This window comes from Rhinolophus hipposideros (genome assembly GCF_964194185.1).
Source record: "Rhinolophus hipposideros genome assembly, chromosome: 5".
In the NCBI taxonomy this organism is placed as follows: Eukaryota; Metazoa; Chordata; class Mammalia; order Chiroptera; family Rhinolophidae; genus Rhinolophus; species Rhinolophus hipposideros.
The window spans coordinates 77,081,490-77,095,440 of NC_138051.1; the positions used below are offsets into that span (position 1 = coordinate 77,081,490).

At 42.5% G+C, this 13,951-nt stretch overlaps 1 protein-coding gene across 10 annotated transcripts in view; it reads left to right on the forward strand.

The window, feature by feature from the left end:
* Positions 1-13,951, forward strand: part of RGS6 (regulator of G protein signaling 6) — a 464,887-nt gene that overhangs the window by 365,891 nt on the left and 85,045 nt on the right. For all 10 annotated transcript variants that reach the window (XM_081050402.1, XM_081050408.1, XM_081050404.1 and 7 more), the window contains 3 exons: positions 4,501-4,551; positions 7,530-7,636; positions 8,892-8,943. In XM_081050402.1, the coding sequence (XP_080906528.1) occupies positions 4,501-4,551; positions 7,530-7,636; positions 8,892-8,943 (210 nt within the window). The remainder of the gene's footprint in view (positions 1-4,500; positions 4,552-7,529; positions 7,637-8,891; positions 8,944-13,951) is intronic.

Sequence of the window (13,951 nt, forward strand, 5' to 3'; positions counted from 1 at the left end):
TTGTGAGTCCTGCCTTCACTCCGCTCTGCCCTTTCCCTGGGGAACAGAAAATGCCCAGGCCACCCAGGGGCCAGCAGGGAGCTTTTCAAATTTCCCCAAACCCTCTCTACTCAGTATCTGTAACCCCATTCTCCATACCCTCTTCACTTTAGTCTCAGAGACCAATTCTTCCCTCTCTGCTTTTTAAAATGAAAATTAGTTTCTCAGTGCAAAAGTAATATGCTAACATCCTGTGAACTCCACATCATAAGGAAATGTAAAGAATAGAAATTTCCCATAATGTGACCCAACCCTCTCCCCATGGTAACCTAAAGTTAGCAGTTTAAATATACTTCCAGAGCTTTCCTTCTGCACATGTATATATATGCATACATATGTAATTAGTAGAGTATAAACACAAATATATTTTTCTATTGTAAAAATTTCATTCTAAAACATATACTGTTCTCAATATGCTGTTTCATCTAATACAGTAGGCATTCAATAATATTTATTGTAAGGTGAACAATTATTTATTCAGCCTCCTTCTAGAGAACTTTTGAGTTGTGTCCAAATACCCTTCCAATAAGCATAATTATATATGTAGAAAAGACATAATTGAAATACATATATAACAATACATATAGAAACATAAAGCATGCTGCATATAATAAATATGTACTTAAATATACTAACAAACCACTCATGTTGTGGAGAAATGTTTCAGGTGCCCTCTGGTGTATTTCATGGATATCCCTGGAATATATGTTGATAAATTAGCCTCAAAAGAAAACTTTAAGCCAAGTGTTTTAGGACCTTTGGGAATAAAGGGTAACATCCCACATTTGTTCCTAGTGTTTTTGTATTGACTTGAAGTCCTTGGCAGGACAATGTGACTACAATGAACCAGAATTCAATAGTGATTACAATTAATTTTGGATCAAACAGAATAGTAATCTGCTTCAGATTCTTTTTAGATCCGGAAGGAAAGAATGATTGGGGGAGGGAGGAAAGAAGGAAGAACAGAGGGAAAAGAGAAGAAGAATAGTGCTCTCCCCTGATGGTTATTTGCGCTCTTCTGGTCTGACTCTACAGTGTAATCATTGTAGGTCTTTTAAAGGACATAAAATAAAGTCTTTTGACAATTTTCCCTTCCTAACTTGTTCCTGAGGCTGAACATGCACCGATTTCCTTTCTGCCACCAGGCTGGAGGCTGGCTCCTCCTGGATTCATCCTCAGAGCCTAGAATCCCCCACGCCCAGAATGAGTGTCCACAGCATTGCTGTGGCCACAGCGTGTGAAGGTGGCAGGAGGTGGACGCTGTGGTAGACTGAGGGCAGTGGCCCAGGACAGCCAGGGGCGGCAGCCCGGCCCACACTGGGCCTGAGGACGGTCACACAGGTCCCTCGATGAAGACACTGGCTGTCATGGTGGCAGCACCAGGGACAGGAAACCCAGGCCTGTGGTCCCTGCTGTAAAAAGGGGCCTTTGTGACTTTCCCTTCTTTACCAAAAAAAAAAAAAGTGCTTAAATGAGATCTTTCAGTTCTGTGAATGCAAACTCAGGCCTGGTGAACTAGGGAGACAATTAGGCCAGACACTGGGCACATAAAGCCAAAAGGGGGTAGAAACCCAGACAATGGTGCTGAAGGTTGGGGTGGGATGGAGGGGGAGCGGATATGACAGCAAGGAAGGAGTTTCAATGTGAATGAATACTAATTAGTGACATGGATATTAATGATGACAGTAATTAACAAGGGAAAGGAAGGGCTGTCATTGTCCCAGGGTGAGTAATCAATCTTGGCAGGTGATAAATAATGGTTCAGCCAGCTCAGCAGAAAGATAATCCGCCTGCCCGGGGGAGAGCTGTTGCTGATGCTGGAAACCTCTCCGTTTCTAGGCAACCCACAAAAAAGAACTATTTTTCTTTTGAGGAAAAAACAGGTTAGAGTCACTCCCCCACCCCCAACTTGGGATTATAGTTCTTATTTGATTTGTGCTTTGTTCTTCATTTCCTAGGACAAATGTTGAACTTGTATAATTTGGAGGAAATGGACCGCACTCACAAGTACACACAGATATACACTCCCCTTTCTCTCAAAGAATGTGAATGAATAGGAGTGTTTTGAATCCAAAGTTTAACTCATAGCTGCCAGTCCAGAGCACAAGTGAGGAAAAGCTTAGAAGTCTTGCTTTTGAGGTTGAAATGGGGGGCCTTGCAAAACCATATCAGTGGAGGCTAGTCTTGTGGGAAGCATACAAAGTGTGGGGATGGTAGGTAACTGTAGGTTTCATTGACCTTCCAGAAAGCCAGAGGGAAAAAAATATCTAGGCACTCAGGCCTGTACTGGTCTCACTTCTGGCAACCAGTCCAATTTCTGAGAAACTTTATTTCTGGGAAAAGGGCAATAGTTAATACCTTCTGCAACTCTCCAGTCTTTCAGCTGGGAAGCTCCCCCAGGAGAGCAATTGGCAGTCCCTTTGCCTCCCATCAAGCCTCAGACCCACAAAATTTGTGTATCGAGAAATGTTGCCCTTTCAGGCTGTTTTCTATCACACATCCCATCCTGAAGTGACAAAGCTGCCTTCAAAGGTCTGCACTGGTTTAATAAACGTGGATTGATTGAAAGTTCAGAACCTTCCAGAAAATTGGATTCCTCTACTCCCCTGTGAACTGTGCTGCCCTAAGAACGTTGGTTCTAGGTGCCACATTTTTAAAGGGAGGCAAACAAAAGGGAGCATATTCAGAGAATTGTGACCAAAATGGTGAAGGACTCCAGGGCATGTCATGCAAGGAAACAGCTGAGGTATCCAGGCATGTTTGACCTGGAAGGGGGAAAACTCAAAGAGATGTTAGTAGTGTGTTGGACCATTAAGATAGCCTCACAACATAGAGGAAAAACTGAGCATTGCTAGATGGGGGTGAGGGATGGGGACAAGGAAGAAGGTGAGAGGATTAGAAAGCACAATCTCGGTAACCACAAGATGGCCACAGGGATACAAAAGTCAATTTGGGGAATGTAACCGATAATGTTGTAAAGATTTTGTAGGGTATCCAATGGACACTTGTCTCTTTAGGGAGACCACCTCAGGGATGATGTAGATGCCGGATCACTGCACTGTACACCTGAAGCTGAAGCTGAACAATCATGAATGTCAACTACAATTTTATGTATATATATATATATATATATATAGTTACAAGAAGTGGAGTACAGCATTAGGAAGAGAGACAGTGGAAAAGTAACTGCTGTGTGTGATGTCAGAGGGGTAGGGGATGTGGGGAGGGGGGTTGTCACTGTGTGAAAGAAATAAATGATAAATGTCCAACTATTGCATTGTTTTGTACACCTGAAACTAATTTTTTTTTAAGAAAAGACTGCCTCACAGAGTGAAAAGGTCTGGGTTTGTTTTTCTATTGTCAGAGGACAAAACTAAGGCCAAAAAGAAGAGATCAGAGAGAGTCAAGTTTCTGCTCAGAGAAATCACAGACAATGTAACTGGAACAGTTGGGGGACAATTTGTGAGTTCCTAGGTACTAGGTTTTTCTAAGTGGAGATTACGGCACCTCTTCTCCAGGTTATTGTGGACCGGGCTCCTGTATTGTCTAGGGTTGGAGTAAATGAGCTTTAGAAGTCCCTTCTGACTCTTAAAATTTTTAATTAGTTAAGGTAATACTAGATGACAAAACAGGTAAGCCCAAGATTTCTGGGGCTTAACATGACAAACATTCAATCCCATCAGAGCCCAAAAGGGGCATCAATTTTCGTGGTTGTTCAGTAGCCTGGGCTCCTTCTACATTGTGACTCTGCCCTCCCCTGGGCCCTTAAAATCCTCTCCCTGCAGCCAGCAGATGGAGAATGACAGGTCTGGAGCTGTGGAGGGTCACGTGGGAATTTTTACAGTCCAGGGCTAGAAGTGGCATACGTCATTTCCACTCACATCCCACTGTTAGAACTCTGTCCACACCAAACTGCAGGAGAGTCTGGAAATGTTAACTAGCTGTGACCCAGAGGATAGGTGAACACATAGAAGTTTCGCCCACAGACACAGGGGTGCTTTCTTTCAGGGTGGGCTCACACCAGAAGAAAGGAGAGATTTATTTTCAGGACGCTGTGAGGTCACCTGTGTTGATCAGCCCTTGTCAATCAGGGTAGGGAGCCGAAGAGCCTCTCTCCCCACAGGAAATGGGTGGGGGCCAAGTGTGATAAAACTTCACCAGCCTGATTGGGGAAGTCATCAAAATCTGTATTTGCAGAAAGTGCCCTACAGACATTCTCTAGAAATGTGGACACAAGATCATTCTCAGACATCAGAAGTGGATGCTTTTTGGAAAAATGGGATTGTGACTGTGGCAGTGCACTGATGGGTGGACAGAGTTGGTTAGGATGGAATAATCAATAGTACCCAGCTCTCAAGATGTGCGCTAATTAGAATTAGGAGTCTCTTAGATAAACATGTTTTTTCTGCCACAGGGTTTAACACCCATGAAGTCTTCAGTTGAATTGCTTTGTCATTACAGGTACTGACATTGTGCAGTGGCTTATGAAGAACCTATCCATCGAGGACCCAGGTACTTGAACCTTGACCTTTGACCCTGACTTTATCCCCTGTGGTATCAGTAAACATCCCATAACCAAGTTCCAGACTAGATTCTCCTACTTTCCTGAGAACTGGGCTTATAAATACGGAATCACTCTACTTACAAATGAAATTAACTTATTTTCTCCACTGAACACCTATCTTTAAATTTAAATCACCCTTTGAGAAAATGAGCAGCCATTTAGAATGCCGAAGAGCCCAATACAATAATGTGTGAAATGAGATGAATTCTCGTTAGCCACAGCAATTAAAGATAAGTTGTAGCTCTGTCACTGAACAGCCTTCTAGAGCCGGCTCTTAAAATCAGATTGCCTTATCCATAATTAAGATGTTTAATTATTTGCTAAGGTGCCTTCTGTTTTCTGTTTCTGTAAGAAGTGAAAGCATGATTTTTTTTCAACTTTATTTGTGCATTGCAATTAGGAAAACCTTACCAGAAAACAACAACAAAACCCTGGCCAATAAAACAATTTTTAAATCTGTCCTCCCACCAGAAAATAAGCAGTAAAATTTATTTTCACAGCATGATTAGAAAATGGGGAGTTCCAGAAAAATGAAAATTCTAGATAAGTATAGTTTATTATCCATGTGTTGAGGGTTAAAATTTTAACAAATTTATTATGCACTCCCTATCTTAACTGAGTATTCTTGATGCCTATATGTTGTATTTATAAATATCCACAAATGTATTCTGATGTTCTTAGGGTTGAAACCTATTTGCCCCAAACTAAACAGCTTCCAATTGCCATGCTTTTTGAAGATGTTTTTTCAAGTACCCTTTCTAGGTATCTGACCTTCGGCTGTGATTTCTTGCTGGAGTCAGTATGTCAGCTCAGGCATTCCTGTATTTTATTTAATCTGATGCTCCTCATATACTATTGACTATGAAACAATACAATTTACGTAGAGTTTGATTAAATATAGTTGCCAGAAATCTGAGTGCCAGAAAAGCAGGTCATTAATAGAAGTGACACCAGCTTTTTTTTCACCACTTTGATTAATGGTCACTCTCATGACTGGTGAAAATTCTTAATTCTGGTCCAGTTCTTAATCCACAGGGGAAAACTATACATGCTAATCCTTCAAGGAAAGAACCCAAACCTGCTAGCCTATGTGTTTCCCTTATGCAGCCTGGACTTCTGATTCTTCACTGGTAAAAACGAAACTGAATGAGGCTCTGCCAGTTTAGTCACATGTATTTAAAGTCAACATGTGTTTTGATTAGGATGCTAAACTAAGGAACACCTTTCTTCATGGTGGTCCTTTCTCTTTCTCTGTTTTCTTCACCCTTCCAAAATAATCATTGTGTTACTGGCATATATTTTATTATTGATAGTAGTAGTAGTACTAGTAGTAGTAGTAGTAGTAGTAGTTAGTAGTAGTATTCTGAGAACCCCAAACCAACTAGTAGTAGAATAGGTTCAGGCATCTTCTGACCCTAGTCTGAGACGCTTCTGTGAAAGGTCCAGCATAATGAGGGTCACGTCTATGAAGGTCTGTTATACACTGGTGCCCTTGGGAGGACATCCAGGTGTTGGGAACTGTCTGAGCTTCTGAGAAATGGTTGAGCAGGAGATATTAAGAACAATTTACCCGCTGGGAATAGAAGGGCAGAAATGAAGCAAACCAAGGCCCTGGGAAGCCAGGGGCGTCTAAGTTCCTCTCCTCCCTCCCTTCCGTCTTCCCATCAGCCACATTTCTAAGCAAAAGCCCTTTTGCTCAGAGAATGAAGTGAGACTTCCAGCTCCTAGATTGGTGACATGAAAGTCACCTTCTTACTGGATTTTATTCTTCCTTTCCTGGGAAAGGAACAGCTGCAGGTGATAAAACTTCCCTTCCTTGCTGGATCCGTGATTCTTGAAGCATGTTGACTTTAAAAAGCAAACTGGTCATCACTAAGCAAGTGAAATACTCCTTTTATTTTGATTCCACCAGTTACAAGGGCATGTTTGATCCAAAGGAAAATAGGTGGTTCTGGGTAAACAAAATGCTTGGATTCTACACAACCTCAATACAACCTTGCAAGTAGAGCCAAAACAAGCCACTTTAAAAAAACTCAGCACTTGTGAAATTAATAATTCCTAGAGACTCCTGTCAGTAATTTCCATGTCCAAAAATGAGTTGTTACCAGTGAGAGCACTTTTATATTTGTGAAAGTTTATCATGTGAGGTAGAACTGTTTAAATTTATTACTATTTTTTCTTAGCTCTGCTCAGAATAAATATAAATTCTTGAAGATTTGTGTGAATCTATTTATGATTAGCGCTATAGTAACAAAGCAACAGGTTAATTGTGGCAAAATATATAAATATTTTTATCAGATTGGCCTTTCTATGCCACTTCCTACTACGCTGCTTACCACAAAAATGAGGTTTTGCTTTCTGTCCGTAGGAGAAGGGTAATGCCCTCCTCGTCGCTGGTGGAACTGTCATAGCCAGGAATGCAATTGGGAGTCCAAAGTCTCTGTGGGTCGTGAGGCTGGATGCTCATTGCTGAGGATGATAAGAAATGATGAAAACATAAGTCAGGGCTGCCAGCACTTATTGAGCACTTCCCCAGCAACAGCCACTGCGAAACACTTCATGTGAAATAAATCAGTCAAGTACAAGTTTTTCTACACCAACACTCATGCTCTTATCCATGAAGCTAGGCTTTCTTCTGGAAGTCTTGGGACAGGGGGAGGTTAAAACAATGTCTGACTCTCAGAGCTGGGATCCAGAGGCATCCCAGACACATGGCCACCCTTCCCCTTCCATTGATATCACCCCCAGTCTAGTTCAATCATATCATGAAGTTATCAGTCAATCAGTCAATCATGCAGTTATCTGAGGGTGATGACAGTTGACTTCCAGTTGCCTTTCTGCTCTCACAAGCCTATATTTCTGCTAAGTAGCCCTGCATTCTGATGGCTTCCTAATTACTTCTCTCTCTTATGCCTCACCCCCGCAGTTGAAGCAATACACTTGGGAAGCCTTATAGCTGCCCAGGGCTACATCTTTCCCATCTCGGACCATGTTCTCACCGTGAAGGATGATGGCACCTTTTATCGTTTCCAGGTAGGCCTGCCAGCTCCTCTTCCTGAAGAACTTTTTCTTCTCATCATCATCTGATCTCAGATCAGAACCACATTTCATTTAAAAAACAAAAAACCTCAGGGTATTTAAGGGAGCAACCTTATCTCTCACCAGCACTGGGAAAACCAAGAACACTTTTGTCTGGGCCATTTGTTGTTCCACCAAAATAATACTAAAAAGCCCTCATGGAGAACCTACCATTTGTTGGGCACTTTACACGTTTCCTCATTTATTCTGAAGAACAAACATTTGGGAGGCAAATATCACCCATTTTACAGATGGGAAAGCTGAGCTGCTCAGAGAATTAAGGGGGCACTTAGCAAATCTAGGAGACAGCTTTGGTTTGAACCTAGGTCAGCCTGATAGCAAAGTCCTGGAACTTCTACTGTATCATGCCACTTTCCTGGCATGAAGTTCCTGTTTGCTACCTACTAACCCTTCCCACACATTTTCTCAAGTCCTGTCCTAGATCTGGGGCAGAGGAAAAGGGTTTGGGAATAGAGTGGTTCAGACGCGCTCAAAGGGTCTTAGTCTGCTGGGACTGCTATAACAAAATACCACAGACTGAGTAGCTTAAACCACAAATATTTATTTCTCGCAGTTCTGGAGGCTGGAAGTCCAAGATCAGGGTTCCAGTAGGGTTTGGTTTATGGTGAGCACCCTTATCCTGGCTTTCAGACAGCCACTTCTTATTATGTTTTCACATTGATGTTTCTTCTTATAAGGGCGCTAATCGTATGGGATCAGGGCCCCACCCTAATGGCCTAGTTTAACCTTAATTACTTCCTAACTCCAAATGCAGTCACACTGGGGGTTAGGGCTTCACCATATGTTTTGGGAGATGGTGAGGAGATACCATTCAATACATAGCAAAAGGATAAAAGGAACTTGGGGCTTGTATGCCCAGTAAACTGTGCCAAGGTAACTTTTGTAGTTAGGCTTCTATTATCTCAGGATAAGAAACTTTTGCCCTATACACTAAGCTTCTCATTTTTGCGTTTATTTTGCCTACCTGGATTCATTTCTCAACACATAGATTAAAATGTTGAGTGGCTTCAGCTGTGTAGAGAACAGGAGAGGGTTGGGCTGTGGTGTCAGCATGAAGGACATGGGGACAAAGCCTGTCCTGGGGGGGGGGGTCATCACTGGGTGCAGGGGAGGGCTGACCCTCTCCCCCAGGCAAAGGAGGGCAAGTGCTAGCATGCCTCTGTGTCCTGACACCTCTGCTCTTTTACAGGCTCCGTACTTCTGGCCTTCGAACTGCTGGGAGCCTGAAAACACTGACTATGGTGAGCAGTGAAGCCACAGGCCACACTTAGTGTTACTCCTGGGAGTGAAAAGAGCAGTGCTTGGTGTCTAGTGACTGGGGTGCACGGGCTGGAGGGTTTTACCCTGCTTCGCTCTTCTTCATACTGTTGACATGTATGAAAAATCCTGTTCCATATCATGGAGAAGGGCAGAACACACTGAAAGATGTAGCCATTGGAAGGGAAGGGCAGAGAGGAAGAAAAGTCTACCGGTATCAAGGCTGGCCCATCTGCACCTTGTGTTAGGGCTGTGGAGAACTGAGGTCCCACAATAACACTGTAGGACAGTGACTAGTGGCTGTTCTCCTGGGGCCGCATTTTGTGGAGGGCTAGATAAGGAGCCACCTCCCCCTGACCCTTTCTATTCTCGCAGACTTGTTAAGATGTATTACTATCTCATTAGCATTTTTGATAGTTGGAAGTTAGGGGGAAATGGAGAGAGACCAGGGAGGGGGATACAGAAGTTACCCTGGACTGGGAAAATAAAGAGTGGGTGACGTTGGGAGCTGGGTAAACAGGTAGTTACCTCTATGAAGGCAGGGATCTATTAGTCTCTTGCAATATACTCTCTGTGGAGACTTTACTATTTCTATGTGCCAATCTTCCAAAGGAGTTACATTGTCCCTCTACTTCAGATAAAGAACCTGAGACCCAGAGAGGCCACATCCTCTCTCCTATCTCACTGTATTCTTTTTGTCTGGAAGCTTCATAAGGGTGGGGCTGGTCCGCGTTGTTCATTCTCATGTCCCCCAATGTGTGGTACATGCCTGAGGCATACTTGGTGTTGAGTAAATATTTGCTGATGGTTCTGGTTCTTTACTAAAGATGATGAGCCCACACTCAGTAGAGGTAGCAGAATTTGAATCAGATCTTAGTAGCTCCGAGGCCCATGCTCCTTTCATGGTCCCACGCATGGCATCATTATAGTAGCACCTGCCACTTTACACAGCTTCCTTGTCACTGACTTAGCTGCCGGAGCACTCCACAGTGGCTCTCCTTGGCACTGGGACACTTGATGAGACCTGCAGTTTCTCCCAAGGCTCTTTACAGGATTGTTTGCACAGGAAGACAGAGGCAGCTGGAGCTGGGTGGTGTTCCCAGGAGGCTGTCCGGGAGACCTGGGTGATAAGCTACACCCTTTGGCTCACGTGTTTGAGGGAGGGGTAACCTGCCATTGAAAGCAGTCCAAAGGATGGAATGTGGACAAGTCATTGCCTAATAAGGTTCTGGGTGTCTTGTTTCCAAGTCTGGAAACCGGCCCTTTACAGAGGGCAGGCCCCTCTGATGGTTTCATCAGCTGTCTGCAGGCACCACTGTGAGTCCCTCCCGAACTGTGCTGTGCCCTAAATGATGTAATAAGTGGGGCCAGCAAGTCTTCTGGCTCAGAACTGGAGCTGCATTTGGCTGCTCATAAAACATGTGTTTCTGGGGCTGAAATTCTGCTCACAAAAGCCCAGCTCGGAATTTGAATAATTGTAGCTCAGTTTCATGCAGCAGCTGTGTGCCCTTGTGATTGTGAAAAACCAATATTTTTCCAGGCAATGGTGAGGGTGGGAGGGTGGTGGGACCAAATCACTGGACCCAAGGAAGATTAAAATACTTCCTTGAATATAAAGCTTAGGCCATCTGACACTGCATACTGCAGACATGATTTCCCTTTCTGCAGACATGGAGGTGTTCTCCATGTCATAATTTTAGTTATAAACAGAGATAGAAATAATAATTTATATCAGGTTCTCATTAAAGCGAAATGATTTTGAATTCCTATGCTTCAATTTTGGCATATCAGATGGAGAAGTCAAGGCACAGGATTCAGAAGGACTCAGCAGCATTTCCAAAGCAGCTTAGTTAGAACATCAGTAAGTGTTTACCAAGAAAGAATTCAGCACAGTGAGCCCAGGGTTCACTAGCTCTACTAGTTGGTGGATCTTGGCAAGTTACTTCGCCTCTCTGTTCCTCAGAATCCTCCTGTTAAAACTAGAATCGTAATAGTACTTGTCTCCTAGTGTTGTTTGCTAGGATTAAATGAAATGCATGTAAGGTTTGGTGGCTGGCACGTAGTAAGGAGTCAATAACAACAACGGTGGTGGTTGGTATTATTATTATTACTCCCAGGGTGATGTTTGATCTTATTGGTTCTGTCAGACATTTACTGATCACCTACTCTGTAAAAATTGCTCTGTCACAGCTTTGATAAGTCATGGTCTTGCCCTCTAAGCATTTCAGGCTGGGGGAGGTGGAATGGTGGGGGAAGGAGGGCGTGGTGAGGAGTCTGATTTGAGTATTCAAAGGTTAGTTTTGTTGATGGAGAATGATTCAAAAGGTTGGATTACTTGGGAGGGGCAGGTTTATAAAAAAGCCTTCATAGTCAAGAAGAGACATCTAGAATGTCTTCAGTTTTAGGGAAACATTATATATCCCCAACAACAAGTTCACTGAAAAAGGTTCCCTCATTTCTAAAATGAGGCTAATAACCGAACCCATCTCACAGGGTTATTATGAGGATTAGTAAGTGAACATTTGCAAGGCCTCTAAAACGGGGTCTGACATTCAATGAGCTTCATCTAAGTGCTGGCTACTTTTATGTATGGTGATTTCCCAACACCTAAAGCAGTGCTTGACACATAAGAGACCCTCAATAAATTTTTAAATGAGTAAATGAATAAGTAAATGGGGCAATGAATGTCACTGTGGAAAAAGCTCTGAACTAGGCGTTAATTCTAATTCCACCACCACCAGTAACTAGCCAGTGGGTGAATCAATTCACCTCTCTTGGCCTTTAGTTTTCCCATCTGTCGATGAGGGGTCTGTGCTTGATGGTTGCCAAGGTTACTTCCAATGCTAAAATCCCATTGTTCTAAAAAGCAATTAGAGGGTATGAGGAAAATAGAGAACTCCATGATTTATATGTTCCCTAGTGTCAGACATTGAGGTAACTAATGATATCACTAGCAAAGACAGAAACTTTGGAAAGGGAACAGCTTTACAAGTACATTGAAATAGGATAAAGTCAATGTATTTTTTTTATGTTTAATTGCACGTGCAGCACATTGATCCATTCTGTTTATAAAACATGTTATACAAAAACATTTTTTAACATATTCTGTTTGTGTCATGGTGAGATATGGTGAGCTTGAGATGGCATGGGTCATCCAGGTGAGACTGAGATGCCGGTGAGGTGGGAACGCCAAGTGTGAGGGCCAGAAGACAGACATTTTCCAATGAGAAATTCAATATCCAATAAAAACCAACAGCTGGGCTTAAAGCAGGTCCCCCAGATGCCCTGCTATAGGACTGTTTGGTGTGGCCAGTGGCCATTTGATTGGTTAGATGTTAGAGCAAGCTCTGTTGAAGGTACTGTGGTAGTGCACACAAGCCCAGGTAAGGTCTGTGCCAAGAAGAGGTCCATTCAACAACTACCTCCTGCCTCCCTAGTTTTGGTGAACAGACTCCCTAATACCGTGTTTCCCCAAAAGTGAGACCTCGCCAGACCATCAGCTCTAATGCGTCTTCTGGAGCAAAAATTAACATAAGACCTGGTCTTATTTTACTATAATATAAGACCAGGTCTTATAATAATAATATAGAATAGTATAGTATAGTATAGTATAGTATAATATAATATAATATAATATAATATAATATAATATAATATAATATAATATAATACCGGGTCTTATATTAATTTTGGCTCCAAAAGACGCATTGGAGCTGATGGTGTAGCTAGGTCTCATTTTCAGGGAAACACGGTATGTGACATTAGCCACAGGAGAAGTGGGCAGAAAGCATGCAGCCATGTAATTCATAGTCATCAGGAGTGGCACCATTTTCATTCCACTCATGGCACTTCATAACGTAGGGGGCTCATTTTGACCCACATGGGTTGGAAATTTCTCAGGATGATTCTGCCTAAATAAAGCCTAAATTTGGCTTAGACTTTCCTGAGTTCACAATTGGCCGATACAAAATACTGTCTGTCTGTGGCAGCATTGTCAAAGCAGCTACCACCTCCACTGAACTGCATTGCTCCTGGGTCATCAAGACCAGGCCTGCTGAGGCTGGTGACGGGCCAGGCTTCCTACTCCAGGTTGCCCTCAATTGCACTGGTGGCCTAAGAGCCAGAAGGCAGTACCTTGTAATAGAGCAGGCACTCCTTTATCAGACACAGTAGAGAGTTGTGGCTTCTTGGTTCCCTGGAAAAGTTGGTAAATAGAGAATCATGGAAAATGATACAGACATACTTTAATCACTTCATATTAATGGACGATATACAAAGGAACGTTCATTTGGCAGGCTTTTAAGGTAAGACCCTTTGGTCCTATTTGATTATGGGTTGCAATCATTTGAGTTTCTTTCTTAAATAAAACAAAATCAGCCATCCAGTTTTGGCATCTTTAAAGTACATCAAGAATTTAAAAACACTTTTGAAGCAACCTCTATGTTGACCCGTTGGAAATTTTTATTATTTTTCCCATTTTTTCAGTTATCTCACCTGTACCAAATTTAGTAGCAATTGTCTTAGCCAGCTTTCCCTTATAAAGTTGTTCCAAACCATTCAACTGGGTCTTCATAAAAACAGTTCTCTCTCTTTTCACATTAATTGCATCAATGAATGTAATGTGTACTTACGTTACAGTAAATTTATGTTATTAAAATAACAAGTGTACCTAACATAAGCAGATTTCAGAACAAATACAACCAACTCTCATCCACATACAACTCAAATGGTGAGAGCAGAAGTGTGGGGACAACAAAGGAGGCTGTTAGCCGCCAAGTTCCAGAGTATCGTATCATACACTGCCATCAGTAACGTTTTCAGACCACCTGGAGAAGGTTGGTTAATCCAGAAAGGAGTTGGCTAAATATCCTAACATACTTAAGTTATCAAACAACAATCATTCCCTCCCAGTCATTCTATTGTTCATTCACACCATTCATCTACTGTCTTCCACGGATCGGTCTACCTGGCATCAGAGAAGGAGGGAGATAC